The sequence below is a fragment of the Pavona decussata genome, unplaced genomic scaffold (genome assembly GCF_977016875.1).
Source record: "Pavona decussata unplaced genomic scaffold, jaPavDecu1.1 SCAFFOLD_102, whole genome shotgun sequence".
NCBI classification, from domain to species: Eukaryota; Metazoa; Cnidaria; class Anthozoa; order Scleractinia; family Agariciidae; genus Pavona; species Pavona decussata.
In genome coordinates this window covers 7,255,178-7,274,350 of record NW_028145517.1, presented here as the reverse complement: position 1 = coordinate 7,274,350, position 19,173 = coordinate 7,255,178, and the positions used below count along the sequence as shown (strand labels likewise).

At 37.1% G+C, this 19,173-nt stretch overlaps 1 protein-coding gene and 2 long non-coding RNA genes across 4 annotated transcripts; 1 reads left to right on the top strand and 2 right to left on the bottom strand.

Annotated features, from left to right (window-relative positions):
• Positions 1-1,284: 1,284 nt before the first annotated feature.
• On the bottom strand, positions 1,285-17,867 carry LOC146472000 (uncharacterized). Of its 2 annotated transcripts, XR_014866800.1 has the most exons (3): positions 17,435-17,867; positions 16,555-16,756; positions 1,285-1,320 (listed from the first exon to the last, which is right to left on the bottom strand). It is a non-coding gene; the product is annotated as an uncharacterized LOC146472000 (long non-coding RNA). The 2 variants fall into 2 exon arrangements; XR_014866799.1 differs by lacking the exon at positions 1,285-1,320 and having other exon boundaries at positions 16,524-16,756; positions 17,435-17,865.
• Positions 1,332-3,635, bottom strand: LOC146472002 (uncharacterized). Its single transcript, XM_085120876.1, has 2 exons — positions 3,424-3,635; positions 1,332-1,691 (listed from the first exon to the last, which is right to left on the bottom strand). The coding sequence occupies exons 1-2, from the start codon at positions 3,553-3,555 to the stop codon at positions 1,467-1,469; spliced, it is 357 nt and encodes a 118-aa protein (XP_084977002.1). The 5' UTR covers positions 3,556-3,635; the 3' UTR covers positions 1,332-1,466.
• On the top strand, positions 9,252-10,672 carry LOC146472001 (uncharacterized). Its single transcript, XR_014866784.1, has 2 exons — positions 9,252-9,522; positions 10,505-10,672. It is a non-coding gene; the product is annotated as an uncharacterized LOC146472001 (long non-coding RNA).
• Positions 17,868-19,173: the final 1,306 nt, after the last annotated feature.

Below are 19,173 nucleotides of genomic sequence, written 5' to 3'. Positions count from 1 at the left end.
ATGAAACATATATTTTCAACTGCGGATCAAAGATCCCGTTGAAGCCAGAATTTTTTTCAGGCTTTCTTTTCGCAACTGCTTGTGCGTAGTCACTGCGAGGATCTCTCTTCTCAGTTGATCTTTGAGCCGCAATTCAAAATTTATGTATCATATATTTATGATCATTATCGTGTTTCGTTTTGTTAAAATATGTACTTCTGCGCTGAACACTGTGTAATTCCACTGGAAATTACGGACGGACTTTTAATTCAACCTTTAGTTTTGCATATCGAAGCACATTATTAATCCGATTGACGGTTGAGAACATTATACTTTGTAAACTTCCATTAGAAATCTTCTAATATGCTTTGTAATTTCACGACAAATTTGCCCATACTGTAGGGGTTTGTGTGGAGTTCAGTTTAAAATTGTTTTACGCTTTTATAGCCCGAATCTGTTCTCTATTTTTCATCAAACTAATTTTGATACAATTACCTTTTCAAAGGCATTCTTGTAGTTAAAATGCGGCAACTTCAAACGAAGTTACAGGGACTCAAACTCGGCCAAAATCCCATACATTTACTGTAATTTTAGCCTTGTTTCCCTCACAACCAAAATGGCTTCTAAAACAGCGAAAAGATTCACTGTTTGTGATTGCAATTCTTTAAATAAGTTACCTGATTCAAAAACTAGAAACAATTTCTCATTAGTTTTCGTATGGACGGGAACTTTGCAGAAAGCAGTGACTTTTTCAAATAATAAGGTTAGACAGGGAGTAATCCATTTCTGAGGATTTTGGGTACCCGTCTTTTGTTTTTTTTTTTTTATCAACTCACATGGTAAAAACTGGTATTTCTTCACCGTGGTCTGTAACTCCTAATCTTTAACCCTTAAAAGGTAATCGTTTTAACTGGAGTTTGTTTTGCGCTGTTGTGATTGTATTTGCGGTTGTTTTGAACTCACAGGAGGCAACAAGCATGTAGGGACAAAGTTTTTTCCATGCCGACAACATCGTCAAAAAAACCTCAACCGGGCAACCCTATTTCAGTAGCAAAGGAATTACTTGACCAATAATGTGTGTTTGGACTGGACACAAAAAAGGTTGTATTGCATCTTATCAAATCCCTTCTTCATAACAAAAGGGGTAGAGTATCTCATGGCCACACGAACAAATGGGTTATAAATATACAACACACAGTTTGCGTTTCCTACCAATCAAGCGTGGGATCCCTATTTTTATGATGGCAGCAGGAAAAAAAAAAAAGAAAAATACAATTTACATATAAACCTGAGAACAAGTTGAAATTTGTTTTCAATGCTTTATTCCCCATGATTTAACACCTAATTGACAGCTAGTTTCCTTTTTATCTCTGAATGCATTTTATCCACGAGTCCTTCAGGCGGGCATAGGAGGTTTCGAAGTGGGGGGGCGACACCTGTCGTTTTCGTTCCCTTCCAAGCACGCCGTGTAGCATTCGCCGCATTTCTTAATCCCCTTCTTTGTCATGACGTTTATCACGTTCCTTCTCCATACACTCCTCCTTTTCCACTTTGCCGCATTTCTTATTCCCCTCCTCGTCATCACGTTTATCACGTTCCTTCTTCATACACTCCTCCTTTTCCACTTTGCCGCATTTCTTATTCTCCTCCTCGTCATCACGTTTATCACGTTCCTTCTCCATACACTCCTTTTTTTCCTCTTCACAATCTTTCTGTTAAAATGGATAAGAAAAATTTATGACCCTGTCAGTAGAACATTCTTGGCGGGATTTGGTGAGTAGACGCGCTACTTCCCTTTAAACATTTGACCAAAGCAAGCTTAAACTGGTTACATAGGTTTCTTTTTTTTCTTTTCTTTTTTTTTTATTTCAAGTTAACGGATTTTACAATTTACAAAGCAATTGTAAATGCAACAAATTACAAAATTACAGATGCAACTAATTCGAATGACTAAACAAAGAAAACAAATATCGTCACCAAAAACAGAAAGGTACGAGACTAAAATAAATAGATTCCATTTCGCAGTGCGTCTGTACTCTGATAACGCACAGATGACGTCAAAACGTGGTGAGAACAAAGAAGTACGCTACGAGCCGCAGGCAAGTAGCGTGACTGATGTTCTCACCACGTTTTGACGTCCTCTGTGCGTTATCAGAGTACAGACCCACGGCAAAATGGAATCTATTTGTTTTATACAATAGGCCAAGACATTTTAACACATTTCGTGAGTGAGCATCGCGTTGCCTGAGCTGAGTCAAAATCTTTCCAGCAAACTCAGTTTTAGACTACAACACACATGCAACTGTGATCTTCTAAAGAGTATAATCCGAAAGAATTTCACTAAAAATATTTTCAAAACTAACGTTTATTCCAGAAGGAAATCCTGACCCCAAAATATTACAGCATGTTAGTCGCTTTATTGCGATTTGTAATCGATTACCCGCCATTACCGGATTTCTATCGGCGACATATTTCGACAAAAATTGGCTTCCTTTTCACGTCACAACAAAGTTCTAGCTTTTTTATCCTGGTTGAGGTCACTCTCAACGGTCTTTGTCCAATTTTTTATTGGGCAGTTTTCTTTTCCTGGGAAAATTTGCCTGTGTTTGTCCGCTACTCTCCAAACTGAAAACAGTTTGCAAAACTTTGTTGCCCAGTCACTCTGGCTGGACTCTAGACTCTGATCACGTGCGCCGGTCACACCACTCGATGACGTCAATCGTGCGTCTATACTCTAATCACACACTCCTCAGACCAATCAAAACGCGAGTTTTACGCAGTTCATTGTATAAAAACAAATAGATCAAGCAAAAAGTATATACATATAATAAAATAAAATCACACAAAAGGTCATACAAGATATTTGATTTCAAGTCAAGGTATTCTACGTTTTACGCTTCTTATACATTGTTAATGCAACAGATTTTGTGAGAGATTATTTTTAAAGCGAGACCATTTCCGTACAAAGACGATGCTTTTCTTTACCTTCACATCACTAATGCCTTGACAGATCAACAGAGCAATTCTTTATCAGTTGATGAAACAACAATGGTGTCAAAAACACCCCTAAATATTTGTGAACAACTTTTAGTCATTTTCTCGATATAACAGGTTACCCCTATTTTTTACCTTTAAGTGGTTCTAACTTACAAACGAGCTCGGTGATACCCATTTCATATTATAGAACTGTAATCGGAATGTTTAGGTGCAATTAGCGATAGCCGGCCACACCGGTCAAGTCGTAAACGGAATGTACCAATTTGAAGGATCAATTTGAATTTCTTCAAAATAGCACGTACTATTTTCTGAGTGATTATTTTCAAGATTTTGCAGCAACATCCCATCAAAATGACGCATTCGATTTACAGACAAATGGAAGGCGCGCTTAGTTTTTGGAAACTTTTAGAGAATACGTAGCAAATGAACTGTAGGATCTAAGTTTACCTCGTCAGCGAACACATCCATGATTTCATTTTCTTCGTCATTTAAGATCTCGTCAAGGGCTGGACTTGCGAATGCCACCTCTGCCAAGACGAACGAAGTTCCAAGAAACAGGATCAGTAGCAGGGAATTCATCTTGAGTACAGTGCTTTGCTGATCTGCTCGGCAATGTGATCGATACAACCTTGTACGCTCTTTTATAGGAACGTAAGACTGACAGCTTCACATAACACAACAAAAGCGAGACAAAAGGCGTCTTTGTTCAAGCAGTGTTTCTTCCTTTGACGACAACGAAAAAAGAAAACATTTTACTTCTGAAACTTGTGTAAACAACGTAACGTTGCTCATGACGACCGCTCTTACCTTAATTTTGGAAAAAAAAAATACCACTTTAGTTTTAGTAGAAGCCGTTAAGAAAACAATACTAAAATATCGAATGTCTTTTCCTAATGGTTTCGTTTAAACGTAGTAGAAGAACTAAGTGTTCCCTTTTAAGTAAAAGATTATCACCAGTGCTTAGACGCATGAACAGTAGATATGTTCAAAACTATTGAAAGGTCAGTTGACTTACAGTTATCACAGAAAGAATACCTCAAATATATCTGTACAAATTTGTTCCCAGTCTGCGAGTTATTTGTATTAGAAAAAAGCACAAAAGATGTTTACAGTTTTAAGCAAATAAAATACATCTGCGGTTTATTGTTCAGAAGGGAGAAAAGGCCACTTTACAGAACGGTTTATTTTCCGTTTGTACGATACGTTAAAACAGCTTGCAAAATCACGTGACAAGAGCACACATTCTACAGCGTGCTTTTGTCAGGACAAAACTTACTCACCATATATGTTTTTACAGAGCAGGTATTTTTAGATTTTAAAGGGGCGGCGTCACTTAATTTTAGCATCAGTTTGAAAGGCAAAAATACACCTGTATCAATGACATTGTTAAAATAAAAGTTTGGTTTAGTGCACAAAAACTGGTGTCAACAATCTTTGGCTTGCAACTCAAAATGTTCTTTCCGTGTATTTTGAAGAAATCACAAAAAACCGATTATACTTTGTTCTTCCTCTAAGAAATCACTTTATATTTTAGTCCTGGTGCTCTTAGAGCAATTTCATGTTAGAGAATGTGTGCTTGTCAAATATTTGAGTAGTTTTTACCAAACTACGGCTGAATCTTCGTGACAGCGCCCCTTTAAACTTAACGTTTAATTACTCAGTTGTTAAAACAAAAGAACAAAAACAGCCTCCTTTCTGTCATGGGTGAATTAACAAGGCGTTCTGCTCGACATTCAAAATGATCGCAGCAAGAAATTTACAAGAAAAAAAAAGCTGCACAGTTCAAAAAAAATAAAAATTGTCCTGTAACAAGTTTGAACAGTGATAACTTTTAGAAGGGTTACGCTCTGTATTTTTATACTAAAAACCTATAAAATTCAATGCAATTCCATCAGCTGCATTAAGTTGCTGAGTTGTTAAAACAAAAGAATAGAAATAGCCTCCTTTCTGTCATAGGTGAATTAGCAATGCATTTTGTTTCACATTAGAAATGATCGCAGGAAGAAATTTACAAGAAAAAGAAACTGTAGAAAACGAAAACTGTAGAGTTAAAAAAAAATTAAAGTTGCCTTAAAACAAGTTGCGGACACTCACATTTTTATACTAAAAACCTATGAAATCCAATGTAATTCCATCAGCTGCATTAACCATTTTAATCTCAGAAAAATGCACAAGATCCAAAGAAAAATCATGTTACAAATCATGCAAACAGCAAAACGTGGAAGTAACTCTACTCAGTTGACTTTATTTCACGAACCCTTTCTAAGCTGGGGGTTTAACCAAAGATTCGTAGTTACAGTTGAAACTCTCCTAACAGGCACCAGTCCCCATATTACGAACAGTTCACATGTCCTGAGATACTGAAATGAATATATACACTTCTTCCTTCACTTTAAACAGTGTCAAGTTGGTGGCTGTATTGAAGAGGTTCGACTGTAAGTAATCTTGGAAATATTCTTGTTTGGCTCAGTTCAGCAACGTGGAAAAGTTATAAATGTTTTTGTCACTACTAAAATGATATTGTACTTAACGTTTGAATTAATCATCCCCTTGGTTATATCTGTATTTGTGCTTCTTAAACTGCCACAGTGCGCTAATGACTCAAAAATTACATGGGTCTATATATGGTCTGACCTGATCTCGCTTACAGGATGTTCAACTGTATTTTTCATTTACAGATCAAAGGTTTTCAAAAACCGTAGAGAACGTTTTCTGTCTGATTTCTACAAATTGAGACATTGAAATGTAATAATAATAACAATCTTTTAATAGGATGCTCCATCACAAGAGTGGTTTACATAGAGGTCCTGTTACTAGATGTATATTATATGATGCAATTAAAATATAAAAAATTTAAGCTACTAATCGATATATATGATACAATTAAAATATAAAAAATTTAAGCTACTAATCGATATATATGATACAATTAAAATATAAAAAATTTAAGCTAAAATCGAGATATAAAAATAATTACAACATACACACTGCAAGGATTAAAAACAAATACTTAATTATAAAAAGCAGAAAAAAGACACTTCTTAAAAATTGGAAAACTTGCTGAGTTTCTTACAGTTCTCTCTAACTCATTAGAGTCTTTGAAACAGTGGTACCGCGAACGATGTTTTCCCCAAATATATTTTATTTTGGGGAGCTTGATAGTATCGTTATTGCACGTATTGTAGGAGTGCATATCACTTTTTCTTACAATGTCCAAAGAATGAGTAAGTTGGCCATTAATACACTTGTATGCATATATACATCGATGACATTTCCTACGTTCTTCAAGATTCAGCTATCTCAAGACTGTCAATGCATCAGTGGATGAGGAGTGAGGTGATCTATCTAATATCAACTTAGCTGCTTTGTTTTGCAGAATTTGCAATTCCTTTATAAGTGAGACATTGTCCTTGTCACCCCAGACTAAATCAGCATAATCAAAAATAGGTAGCACTAAGCTATTATAAAAAAGTAACCGGGCATTTTAAGGTAAATAAAACTTAATCCTACGTAAAAGACCAAGGTTCTTATTAACCTTACATGAAATATACTCAATATGGTCGGACCATGTAAAAGTTGAAGACAACATAACTCCCAAATATTTAAAACTAGTTACAAAATTTATATCAGTGTCAAAAATAGATAACGTGAGAGAGGAAATACCAACAAGTTACCTATTACTGCCTATAATCATGGATTTCGTCTCAGTAAGATTTAAAGTTCACTTATTTCCATGTAGCCACTGGGCAACTTGCAAGAGATCATCATTCAGTGCCTCTTCTAACAGGTGTGGCTCCTTAGCAAAGTAGTACAGGACAGTGTCATCAGCATACAAAGTCACCTCGCAATTCTTTATAACCAACGGAAGGTCATTAATAAAAACCAAGAAGAGAAGCGGTCCTAGAATGCTCCCCTGTGGCACCCCAAAGGTCATCGGGAGATGGTCAGACACAGCATCGCTACAAGCAGTCCGCTGTTTACGATGATTCAGGTAAGACTTGAACCACTGTAGAGTGCTGGGCGAGACACCGATAGCCGACAATTTAGATAGCAAGATCGTGTGGTCAACGGTATCGAACAGGTATCGACAGTTTGGGACGGAAGCCAAATTGTTTTCTTGAAATGAGGTTATTTGAATTCAGAAAGTCATAGAATTGGGAATGGACGACTTTTTCCAGAATTTTACTCATTGTTGGCAGAATAGAAATTGGGCGATAATTTGACGCATCTGTCTTATCTCCAGTTTTGAAAAGTGCAGCCACTTTCGAGCATTTCCATATTTCGGAAAAAATTGCCAGTGCGAATAGAGAGATTCAGTAACTTGGTGATCGAGGGACAAATAGCACGCGCGCCACACTTTAAGAGTCTCGCACTGATGTTGTCCAAGCCAATAGCTTTATTTGTCTTTAGAGAAAGTAGATGCTTGAGTACTGTTTTCTTATCAACTTCGTCGAGCGAGAAAGACTGTAATTTCGTGGCCGATCTGACTGGGAACATAGCAGCAGCTGATATTTTATTTGCAAGACTTCTGCCAATGGATGAGAAATAACAGTTGAGCACGGATGCAATAGAGGCTGGAGTGGTGTGTTCAACACCATCAACTCAATACATTGTGGGCTCGAGGATTTAGTCTTGCGCGAAGACACCTCATTCACCGCCTTCCAGATCTTCCCTGAATCCCCTTTTGCCTCTAAAATCAAGTCACAATAATACTTGGATTTTGCTGCCTTGACTTCACGATTGACCCTATTTCTTAGCTTCCTATAGCGAGCGCAGTGAAAAGCAGAATTGGTTTTCACAGCTTTACGATGGTGAAAATCACGATCCTTCATCACCTCGCTGATTTTATCATTCAACCACGGGAGCGGAACACCTCGTATTCTTCGCCTTTTCACAGGTGCATGCAGGTCAGCTATTTCAGAGAACAACTGATTCCATATAAACACAGCGTCGTCAATGTCTTCCTCGTTTTCAATGATGAGCCATGGGACGTTATTCAAGTCCGCTAACCTTAAGAGCACTTTGTTTGTAAGGCTAGCCTGTTTTCCTAGTAGTATTAGCTTTGCCTTTATGATACCAAAAAAAATCACAATCAATATGTATTTGGTTTTTTTTTTAGCCTTACCAGGTTGAATTAGTAATGTAAGACGGGTAATGTTTTAGCTAGGATAATAGGGTCACTTGCTCTCCATAGAAACAGGGACTAAGAAACTTTCATTTTTCGTTTTTAACATATCGAAAATTTTTGATATATAGTTTTTTTTTGCAGTAAAATCTTTTCATCTTCTCTCAGTTATTAATGCTATCATTCTTAATGTTTACTTTCCTCATAACATGTTTATTTTTGTCAAGACTTCAAACAATTTCTTCGTGGTCTTTGCGTTAAGTCAACCGCCCTCGCAAATTAAATTTGCGCACTAATATGTCAGACATGAGTAAACTGTTCTCTTATTAAAAAGACTGTTTAGTCACACATATTACCTCACAAAGTTGCTCTGTGAGTTGTCTCTGCTACAAGAGTACAAAAGAACTAGTTTCTGGTTTTTGAAAAAAATAGAAATCTTCTGGGAAACGTTTGCCTATACTCCAAAACTCGAAACTTAGAAATCTAGTAGCCTTGGCAAAAGGCAGGCGAAGAAGGTCTTTGTTCCTAGTGTTGTAGTTATGGATCTGCGAGTAGTAGTGCAAATCATCTATTAGATAAGCTGGGGCCAAGCCGTTGATACACTTATAGACCTGTATGCACTTTTGGTATTCTCTGCGGCACTGTTTTTTAGTAATAAATGTTTGCTGTTTGCTGCATTTCAAGTTGCAAACAAAAGTTCATTGGCACTAGTTTCTGTGCACTAAATTGAACTTTTATTTAAACAATTTCATTGATACAGGTGTATTTTGGATTTTCAAACTGATGCTAAAATTAAGTGACGCCGGAACAAAGTTGTACAGGTATATTTGAGGTATTCTTTCTGTCATAACTGTAAGTCAATTGATCTTTCAATAGTTTTGTACATATGTACTGTTCATGCGTCTAAGTACTGGTGATAATCTTTTACTTAAAAGGGGACACTTAGTTCTTCTCCTACGTTTCAACGAAACCATTAGGAAAAGACGTTCGATATTTTAATATTTTTTTTCTTCACGGCTTCTACGAAAACTAAAGTGGTAATTTTTTTTCCAAAAATTAAGGTAAGAGCAGTCGTCATGAGCAACGTAACGTTGTTTACACAAGTTTCAGAAGTAAAATGTTTCCTTTTTTCGTTGTCGTCAAAGCAAGAAACACTGCTTGAACAAAGACGCCTTTTGTCGCGCTTTTGTTGTGTTATGTGAAGCTGTCAGTCTTACGTTCCTATAAAAGAGCGTACAAGGTTGTATCGATCACATTGCCGAGCAGAACAGCAAAGCACTGTACTCAAGATGAATTCTCTGCTACTAATCCTGTTTCTTGGAACTTCGCTCGTCTTGGCAGAGGTGGCATTCGCATATCCAGCCCTTGACGAGATCTTAAATGACGAAGAAAATGAAATCATGGATGTGTTTGCTGACGAGGTAAACTTAGATCCTACGGTTCATTTGCTACGTATTCTCTAAGAGTTTCCAAAAACTAAGCGCGCCTTCCATTTGTCAGAACTTGCCGGCCACAGCGGTCAGTCTGTAAATCGAAGGCGTCATTTTGACGGGATGTTGCTGCAAAATCTTGAAAATAATCACTCAGAAAATAGTACGCGCTATTTTGAAGAAATTCAAATTGATCCTTCAAATTGGTACATTCCGTTTACGACTTGACCGGTGTGGCCGGCTATCGCTAATTGCACCTAAACATTCCGATTACAGTTTTATAATATCAAATGGGTATCACCGAGCTTGTTTTAAGTTAGAACCACTTAAAGGTAAAAAATAGGAGTAGCCTGTTATATCGAGAAAATGACTATAAGTTGTTCACAATTATTTAGGGGTGTTTTTGACACCATTGTTGTTTCATCAACTGATAAAAAATGGCTCTGTTGATCTCTTAAAGCATTAATGATGTGAAGGTAAAGAAAAGCATCGTCTTTGTACGGAAATGGTCTCGCTTTAAAAATAATCTCTCACAAAATCTGTTGCATTAACAATGTATAAGAAGCGTAAAACGTAGAATACCTTGACTTGAAATCAAATATCTTGTATGACCTTTAGTGTGATTTTATTTTATTATATGTATATACTTTTTGCTTGATCTATTTGTTTATTTTAGTCTCGCACCTTTCTGTTTTTGGTGACAATATTTGTTTATTTGTTTAGTCATTCAAATTAGTTGCATCTGTAATTTTGTAATTTGTTGCATTTACAATTGCTTTGTAAATTGTAAAATCCTTTGACTTGAAATAAAAAAAAAAAAAAGAAGAAAATAAAATAAAAAAAAGAAACATATGTAACCAGTTTAAGCTTGCTTTGGTCAAATGTTTAAAGGGAAGTAGTGCGGCTACTCAACAAATCCCGCCAAGAATGTTCTTTTGACAGGGTCACAAAATTTTCTTATCCATTTTAACAGAAAGGTTGTGTAGTGGAAAAGGAGGAGTGTGAGGATGAAGAACGTGATAAACGTGATGACGAGGAGGAGAATAAGAAATGCGGCGAATGCTACACGGCGTGCTTGCCGGAAGGGAAAGAAAGCGACGGGTGTCATCCCACCACTTCGAAACCCGCCTGGTGGAGATAAAAAGGAAACCAGCTGTCAATTAGGTGTTAAATCACGGGGAATAAAGCTTTGAAAACAAATTTCAACTTCTTCTCAGGTTTATATGTAAATTGAATTTTTCTTTTTTTTTTTTTTTCCTGCTGTTATCATAAAAATAGGGATCCCACGCTTGACTGGTAGGAAAAGCTAACTGTGTGTTGTATATTTATAATCCATTTGTTTATGTGGCCATGAGATGCTTTACCCCTTTTGGTATGAAGAAAAGATTTGATAAGATGCAAACAACCTTTTTGTGTCCAGTCCAAACACACATTATTGGTCAAGTAATTCCTTGGCTACTGAAATAGGGTACCCAGGTTGAGGATTTTTTAACGATGTTGTCGGCATGGAAAAATCTTTGTCCGTAAATGTTTATTTCGCCTCCTGTGAGTTCAAAACAACCGCAAATACAATCACAACAGTGCAAAACAAACTCCAGTTAAAACGATTACCTTTCAGTTAACGGTTAAAGATTAGAAGTTACTGACCACGGTGAAGAAATACGAGTTTTCACCATGTGAGTTGATGAAAAATTAGACGGGTGCCCAAAATCCTCAGAAATGGATTACTCCCTGTCTAACCTTATTATTTGAAAAAGTCACTGCTTTCTGCAAAGTTTGAATCAGGTAACTGATTTAAACAATTGCAATCACAAACAGTGCACATTTTCGCGGTTTCAGAAGCCATCTTGGTTGTGAGGGAAACAAGGCTAAAATTACAGTAAATGTGTGGGATTTTGGCCGATTTTGATTTCATGTAACTTCGTTTGAATGTGCCGTATTTTAACTACAAAAATGCCTTTGAAAAGGTTATTGTAATAAAATTAGTTTGATGAAAAAGCGAGAATACATTCATGGCTATAAAAGCGTAAAACAATTTAAAACTGAACTCCCCACAAACCCCTATAGTGTCGGCAAATTTGTCGTGAAATTACAAAGCATATTAGGAGATTTCTAATGGCAGTTTACAAAGTATAATGTTCTCAAGTTCAATTGGATAAATGATGGGCTTCGATTGGCAAAAAATAAAGGTTGATTTTGAAAGTCTGTCAATTTTTCCAGTGGAATTACACAGTGTTCAGTGCAGAAGTACTTATTTTAATCGATACGAAACACGAAAATGAATTTAAATATATGAAACATATATTTTGAATTGCGGATGAAAGATCAACTGAGAAGAGAGATCCTCGCAGAAAAGAAAGCCTGAAAAAAAAAATTCTGGCTTGAACGGGATCTTTCATCCCCAGTTGAGAATATATGTTTCATATATTTACATTTATTTATTCATCCTTCACGAGTATATTACGAACTCACAATGTGACCAGCTCCCAGTTGGCTTGATAGCTCAGTTGGTAGAACACTGCACCGGCATCGCGGGTTCAAATCCCGTTCAAGTCTAAACTTTTTTCAAGCTTTCTTTTCTTTTCTGTTACATTCTTTACTTGATAATGGTGCCAAGATGACACCGAAACATCCTTCCGTTTTTTCGCTTATTTTTTCGCGTTTCGTATCAATAAAACATGTACTTCTGCCCTGACTCTGTGTAATTCCACTGGAAATATTGACGGACTTTTAAAATCAACCTTTATTTTTGCATATCCAAGCTCATCGTTCATCTGATTGAAGTTGAAAACATTATACTTTGTAAACTGCCATTAGAAATCTTCTCATAAGCTATGTAATTTCACGACAAATTTCCCGATAATGTAAATAGAAAAGTATGTGTGGAGTTCAGTTTTAGATTGTTTCACGCTGTTATAGCCCGAATCTGTTCTCTCTTTTACATCAAACTAATTTTATTACAATTACCTTTCAAAGGCATTTTTGTTGTTTAATGCAGCAAATTCAAACAAAGTTACAGGGACTCAAAATCGGCCAAAATTCCACACATTTACTGTAATTTTAGCCTTGTTTCCCTCTCAACCAAGATGGCTTCTAAAACCGCGAAAATATGCACTGTTTGTGATTGCAATTGTTTAAATCAGTTACCTGATTCAAAAACTGGAAACAATTTCTCATTAGTTTTCGTATGGAGGCGAACTTTGCAGAAAGGAGGGACTTTTTAAATAATAAGGTTAGACAGGGAGTAATCCATTTCTGAGGATTTTGGGTACCCGTCTCATTTTTTATCAACTCACATACATACATACATACATACATACATACATACATACATACATACATACATACATACATACATACATACATACATACATACATACATACATACATACATACATACATACATACATACATACATACATACATACATACATACATACATACATACATAAACTTTATTTAGACACGGTAAAAACATCAGTTACAAGATAAAAATTTAAAATTAAAACTGATTTACATGTTTGCCGTGTGGGAGTACGAGGAGGACAATTGGCGATCTATCTCATTTCTAAAATTAGTAAAAGATCTAATGGTTCTGACGTTAGATGGAAGGCTGTTCCACAAATGTGCCCCACTGTAGCAGAAACTACGTTTCAAAAAATCGGTACGAGACTTAGGCAGAGCCAATTTGTTGTCACTATTTCTAAGTCCATAGTCCGTGCTGAAGGGCTTAAATAGGCCTTTCAGGTACTCCGGAGACTGATCATTTAAAGTTTTAAACATTATTTTCAATTTTTGCTTCTTCCTTCTGGTACACAGATTATCCCATCCCAGCTTACCGCGTAGGGCGGTAGCGCTAGAATAGTAATCTGACTTCGTTATGACCCGAATGGCGCGATTTTGAAGCTTTTGTAATTTGTCAGCTAATTCTTTGCTGAGACCGTCTCACACAGGACAGCAATAATCAAAATATGGTTCAATAAGGGCTCTATATAATAATATTGCTGTATCGTCGCAAATGAACGGCCTCAGTCTTTTAAGTGCACCTATGCCCGAGGAGATAATCTTGGCAGTGTCATTAACATGTTTGGACCACGAAAGATTTTGATCGATGTAAAGTCCTAAGGATTTGATGTGGGGCACTCTATCAATTTCGTGACCTCCAATTTGTACAGTCAGTGAATGGCCAATTGTAGTACTAGCAAGTCTCTGCCGTGAGCCTATTAACATTAATTCCGTTTTGGCAATATTCAGGCTGAGCTTATTTACATTGAGCCATTCATGAAGGTTAGCTAGTTCAGTGTTTAGTACTGATTCAAGCGCTGGTAAGCTGCTGGCGGCAATGCTGATACTTGTATCGTCGGCGTACATTCGTGGTAACGCCTTACTTAGACAGTTCGGCAAGTCGTTAATATAGATCAGGAAAAGAAGTGGACCAATGAGGCTTCCCTGTGGGACACCACAGGTAACAGCACGCGCACCAGCATGGACAGCTCACCATTAACTACACACTTTTGTTGACGATTGCTTAGATAGGAATCAAACCACTTTAGGGCCCTATGATCAATGCCATAACTAGCTAGCTTTCGTAAAAGAATCTTGTGGTCAATGGTGTCAAAAGCCTTTTTTAAGTCTATGAAGATTACACCATTTATAAGACCGTTGTTAATATTGACAGACCAACTGTTAGAAGCTTCAAGCAAGGACGTTACTGTGCTATGAAGTGATCTAAACCCAGATTGACAGTTAACTAAAAGATCGTTATCGCTAAGATATTTAAAAAGTTGGTCGTAAATTATTCTTTCGAACACCTTAGCGACAGCAGGAATAATCGAGATTGGCCGGTAGTTGTTTACATCTTGCCTTTTGCCCTTTTTGAAAATTGGCGTCACTCTAGCTAGCTTCCATTCAGTTGGAACAATACCAGACGAAATCGACTGATTGAACAGGAATGCCAGGGATGGTGCCAGAACACCGGCCGCCATTTTAAGCATCCTGGATGGCAAATTGTCCAGTCCAGTCGATTTCTTAGTGTCTAATTTTTCAAGTAGTTTACGGACTTCATTGGAGCTACAACATTTGAAAGAGAAAGTCGCATTAGTTGAGATAAGATATCTTTCTGGAACAGTATCAGCAGAAGGTATGTCTCTTGCCAAGTCATGACCAATATTAGCGAAGTGGCAGTTAAATGCTTCCGCCATTTCAGATGCAGAACTAGTTTTAATGTCCCCGATTTCAATATCCGCAATAACTTTTTTCATATGTTGACGAGAGCTCAGCTCGTTAACTAGCTGCCAAGTTTTACGGGGATCATTTCTGCTAGCAGCGAGGTGATCGCTAAAGTATTTACGTTTAGCATATTTAATTGAATTATTAACTTCATTTCTCGCTGTTTTAAAATCATCCCAGCAAGACTGATCCTTAGTTCGTTCCGCCTTCTTTTTCAGGAAGTCCCTTTTGCGCATCTTACGTATTAACTCATGCGTAATCCACGGGGACTTCTTGTTCCCAATTCTTTTCGATCTCATAGGGGCATGTTTATCGATACAGGCGAGAAGCCGATTCTTCCAAAATTCCCACATTTCGTTGGGGTGAGAGAATAGATTAATGTCATCCCATTGAATTAATTCAAGGTCCGCTAGGAACTCCTCCTGATTGAAATTTTTAAAACTCCGAGTACTAATAATCGTATTACACCCAGGGATGGTATAATGTGTTTGCGAATTAGATAGACAAGGGAGTGGTCACTAATACCTAAAGGCATAGCTCCTGATCTAACTATTTTGTCTGGGGTATTAGTTATGCATAGGTGAAAACTCGTATTTCTTCACCGTGGTCAGTAAATCCTAATCTTTAACCCTTGAAAGCTAATCGTTTTAATTGGAGTTTGTTTTGCGCTGTTGTGATTGTATTTGCCGTTGTTTTGAACTCACAAGAGGCAAAATAAACTGTACGGACAAAGTTTTTTCCATGCCGACAACATCGTCAAGAAAACCTCAACCGGAGCACCCTAATTCAGTAGCCAAGGAATTACTTGACCAATAATGTGTGTTTGGACTGGACACAAAAAGGCAGTATTGCATATTATCAAATCCCTTCTTCATAACAAAAGGGCTAGAGCATCTTATGGCCACACGAAAAAATGGGTTATAAATATTTATACAATGAACTGTGTAAAACTCGCGTTTTGATTGGTCTAGAGGAGTGTGTGATAAGAGTATAGACGCACAATTGACGTCATCGAGTGGTGTAACCGGCGCACGTGATCAGAGTCTAGAGTCCAGCCAGAGCGACTGGTCAACAAAGTTTTGCAAACTGTTTTTGGGTGTAGCGGACAAACACAGGCAAATTTTCTCAGGAAAGGAAAACTGTCGAATAAAAAATTGGACAAAGACCGTTGAGAGTGACCTCAACCAGGATAGGAAAGCTACAACTTTGTTGTGACGTGAAAAGGAAGCAAATATTTGTCGAAATATGTCGCCGATAGAAATCCGGTAATGGCGAGTAATCGATTACAAATCGCAGTGAAGCGACTTACATGCTGTAATATTTTGAGGTCAGGATTTCTTTCTGGAATAAAGGTTAGTTTGAAAATATTGTTAGTAAAATTCTTTCGGATTATACTCTAATTTAGAAGATCGCAATTACACGTGTGTAGTAGTCTAAAACTGAGTTTGCTGGAAAGTTTTTGACTCAGCTCAGGCAACGCGATGTTCGCTCACGAAATGTGTTGAAATGTCTTGTTTATTGTATAAAACAAATAGATCCCATTTTGCCGTGGGTCTGTACTCTGATAACGCACAGAGGACGTCAAAACGTGGTAAGAACATCATTCACGCTACTTGCCTGCGGCTCGTAGCGTTTGTTAAATAACACACAGTTTGCTTTTCCTACCAATTAAGCGTGGGATCCCTATTTTTATGATAACAGCAGGGAAAAAAAAAAAAGAAAAATTCAATTTAAATATAAACCTGAGAACAAGTTAAAATTTGTTTCAATGCTTTATTCCCCGCGATTTAACACCTAATTGACAGCTGGTTTCCTTTTTATCTCTGAATGCATTTTGTCCACGAGTCCTTCAGGCGCGCAACGTGGGGCGGGGACACCACTTGCTTTCTTCCTTGTTCTTGCACTTCAGGTAACAAAATAGGCATCTCGCGTTCTCGTTTTCATCATTTGGATCTGCATCCCTCTCACACTTGTTCTTCATCACTTTACATATTTTCTGTTTAAATGGATAAGAACATTTTGTGACCCTATCAGTAGAACATTCTTGGCGGGATTTGGTGAGTAGACGCACTACTTTCCTTTTTACATTTGACCAAAGCAAGCTTAAACTGGTTACATACTAGGTTTCTTTATCTTCACATCACTAATGCTTTCAGAGATCAACAGAGCCATTGTTTACCAGTTGATGCAACAACAATGGTGTCATAAACACCCCTAAACATTTGTGAACAACTTATGGTCATTTTCTTTCAATTTCTCGTCATTTTCTCGATATAACAGGTTACCCCTATTTTTTACCTTTAAGTGGTTCTAACTTATCACGAGCTCTGTGATCCCCATTTTATATTATAGAACTGTAATCGGAATGTTTAGGTGCAATTAGATGACCCATAGAGTGCTTTCCATTTGTCAGAACTTGCCGGCCACAGCGGTCAGTCTGTAAATCGAATGCGTCATTTTGACGGGATGTTGCTGCAAAATCTTGAAGACAATCACTCAGAAAATAGTAGGCGCTATATATTTTGAAGAAACTCGACGGACTAGGAAAAAATGTAACCCTCAAATTGGTACATTACGTTTACATACATACGTTTACGAAATGACTTATCTGGTCGACCAGTTCTGAATAATGGAAGGCGCACTTAGTTTTTAGAATCTTTAAGAGCTTACGTACCTCATGCGCATTCGTAGGAAGTAAGGTAGGTCTCGGGCCTTCTTCCTCTTCATCGAATGCCACCTCTGCTAAGACGAGTGAAGTTCCAAGGAACAGGATCAGTAGCAGGGAATTCATCTTGAGTACAGTGCTTTGCTGTTCTGCTCGGCAATGTGATCGATACAACCTTATACGCTCTTTTATAAGAATGCGAGACTGACAGCTTCACATTACTCGACAAAGGCGCGAAAAAAGACGTCTTTGTTCAAGTGTTTCCTGCTTTGCCGACAACGAAAAAAAAAGGATGCTTTTCATTTCTGAAACTTGTGTAGACAACGTAGCGTTCCTCATGACAACCGCTATCGAAGTTCCCTCTTTAGCTTTCGTAGAAGCCGTTAAGAGAAAAACATTAAAAAATAATATCTTTTCTTACTGGTCTCGTGGAAACGTACGAGAAGAACTAAGTGTTCCCTTTTAAGTAAAAGATTATCACCAGTGCTTAGACGCATGAACAGTACACATGTACAACACTATTGGAAGATCAGTTGACTTACAGTTATGACAGAAAGAATACCTCAAATACACCTGTACAACTTTGTTCTCAGTCTGCGAGTTATTTGTATTAGAAAGAAAAGCACAAAAGATGTTTACAGTTTTAAGCAAATAAAATACATCTGCGTTTTATTGTTCAGGAGGAAGAAAAGGCGACTTTACAGAACGGTTTATTTTCCCTTTGTACGATAAGTTAAAACAGCTTGCAATATCACGTGACAAGAGCACACATTCTGCAGCGTGCTTTTGTCAGGACAAAACTTACTCACCATAAATGGTTTTACAAAGCACGTTCTTCTAGATTTTAAAGGGGCGGTGCCACATAATTTTAGCATCAGTTTAAAAGGCCAAAACACACCTGTATCAATTAAATTTTTAAAATAAAAGTTTGGTTTAGTTGACAGAAACTAGTGTCAACAATCTTTGGCTTGCAACTTGAAATGTTATTTCCGTGTATTTTGAAGAAATGACAAAAAAATCTGTTTATACTTTCTTCTTCCTCAACGAAAACACTTCGTATTTTAGTTCTGGTGCTGTTAGAGGAATTTCATGTCAGAGAATGTGTGCTTGTTAAATATTTGAGCAGTTTTTACTAAACAACGGCTGAATCTCCGTCACAGCGCCCCGTTAAACCTGACGTTTAATTACTCAGTTGTTACAACAAAAGAATAAAAACAGCCTCCTTTCTGTCATGGGCGAATTAGCAATGCATTTTGTTTGATGTTTAAAATTATCACAGGAACAAATTTACAAGAAAATGAAACTGTAGAAAACGAAAAACTGTAGAGAAAAACAAAAATTAAAATTCCTCTGTAACAAGTTGAGAACAGTGACATTTTTATACTAAAAACCTATGAAATCCAATGCAATTCCATCAGCTGCATTAACCATTTTAATCTCAGAAAAATGCACAAGATCCAAAGAAAAATTCATGTTACAAATCATGCAAACAGCAAAACGTGGAAGTAACTCTGCTCAGCTGCCTTTATTTTACGAACCCTTTCTGTGCTGGGGGTTTCAAATTTTCAATTGTTTTTCTCTCCTGCGAGCGGCTGCTTTGTACATGATATGATTGCACGACGGGCACTAATTGATTCTGCTACGCCCAAAACCTAATTTGTCTGACTAATAATTATATTTGTGAATGTCGTGTACTTGGTCGAGTAGCTTACATGTAGATAACCAAAGATTTGTAGTTACAGTTGACA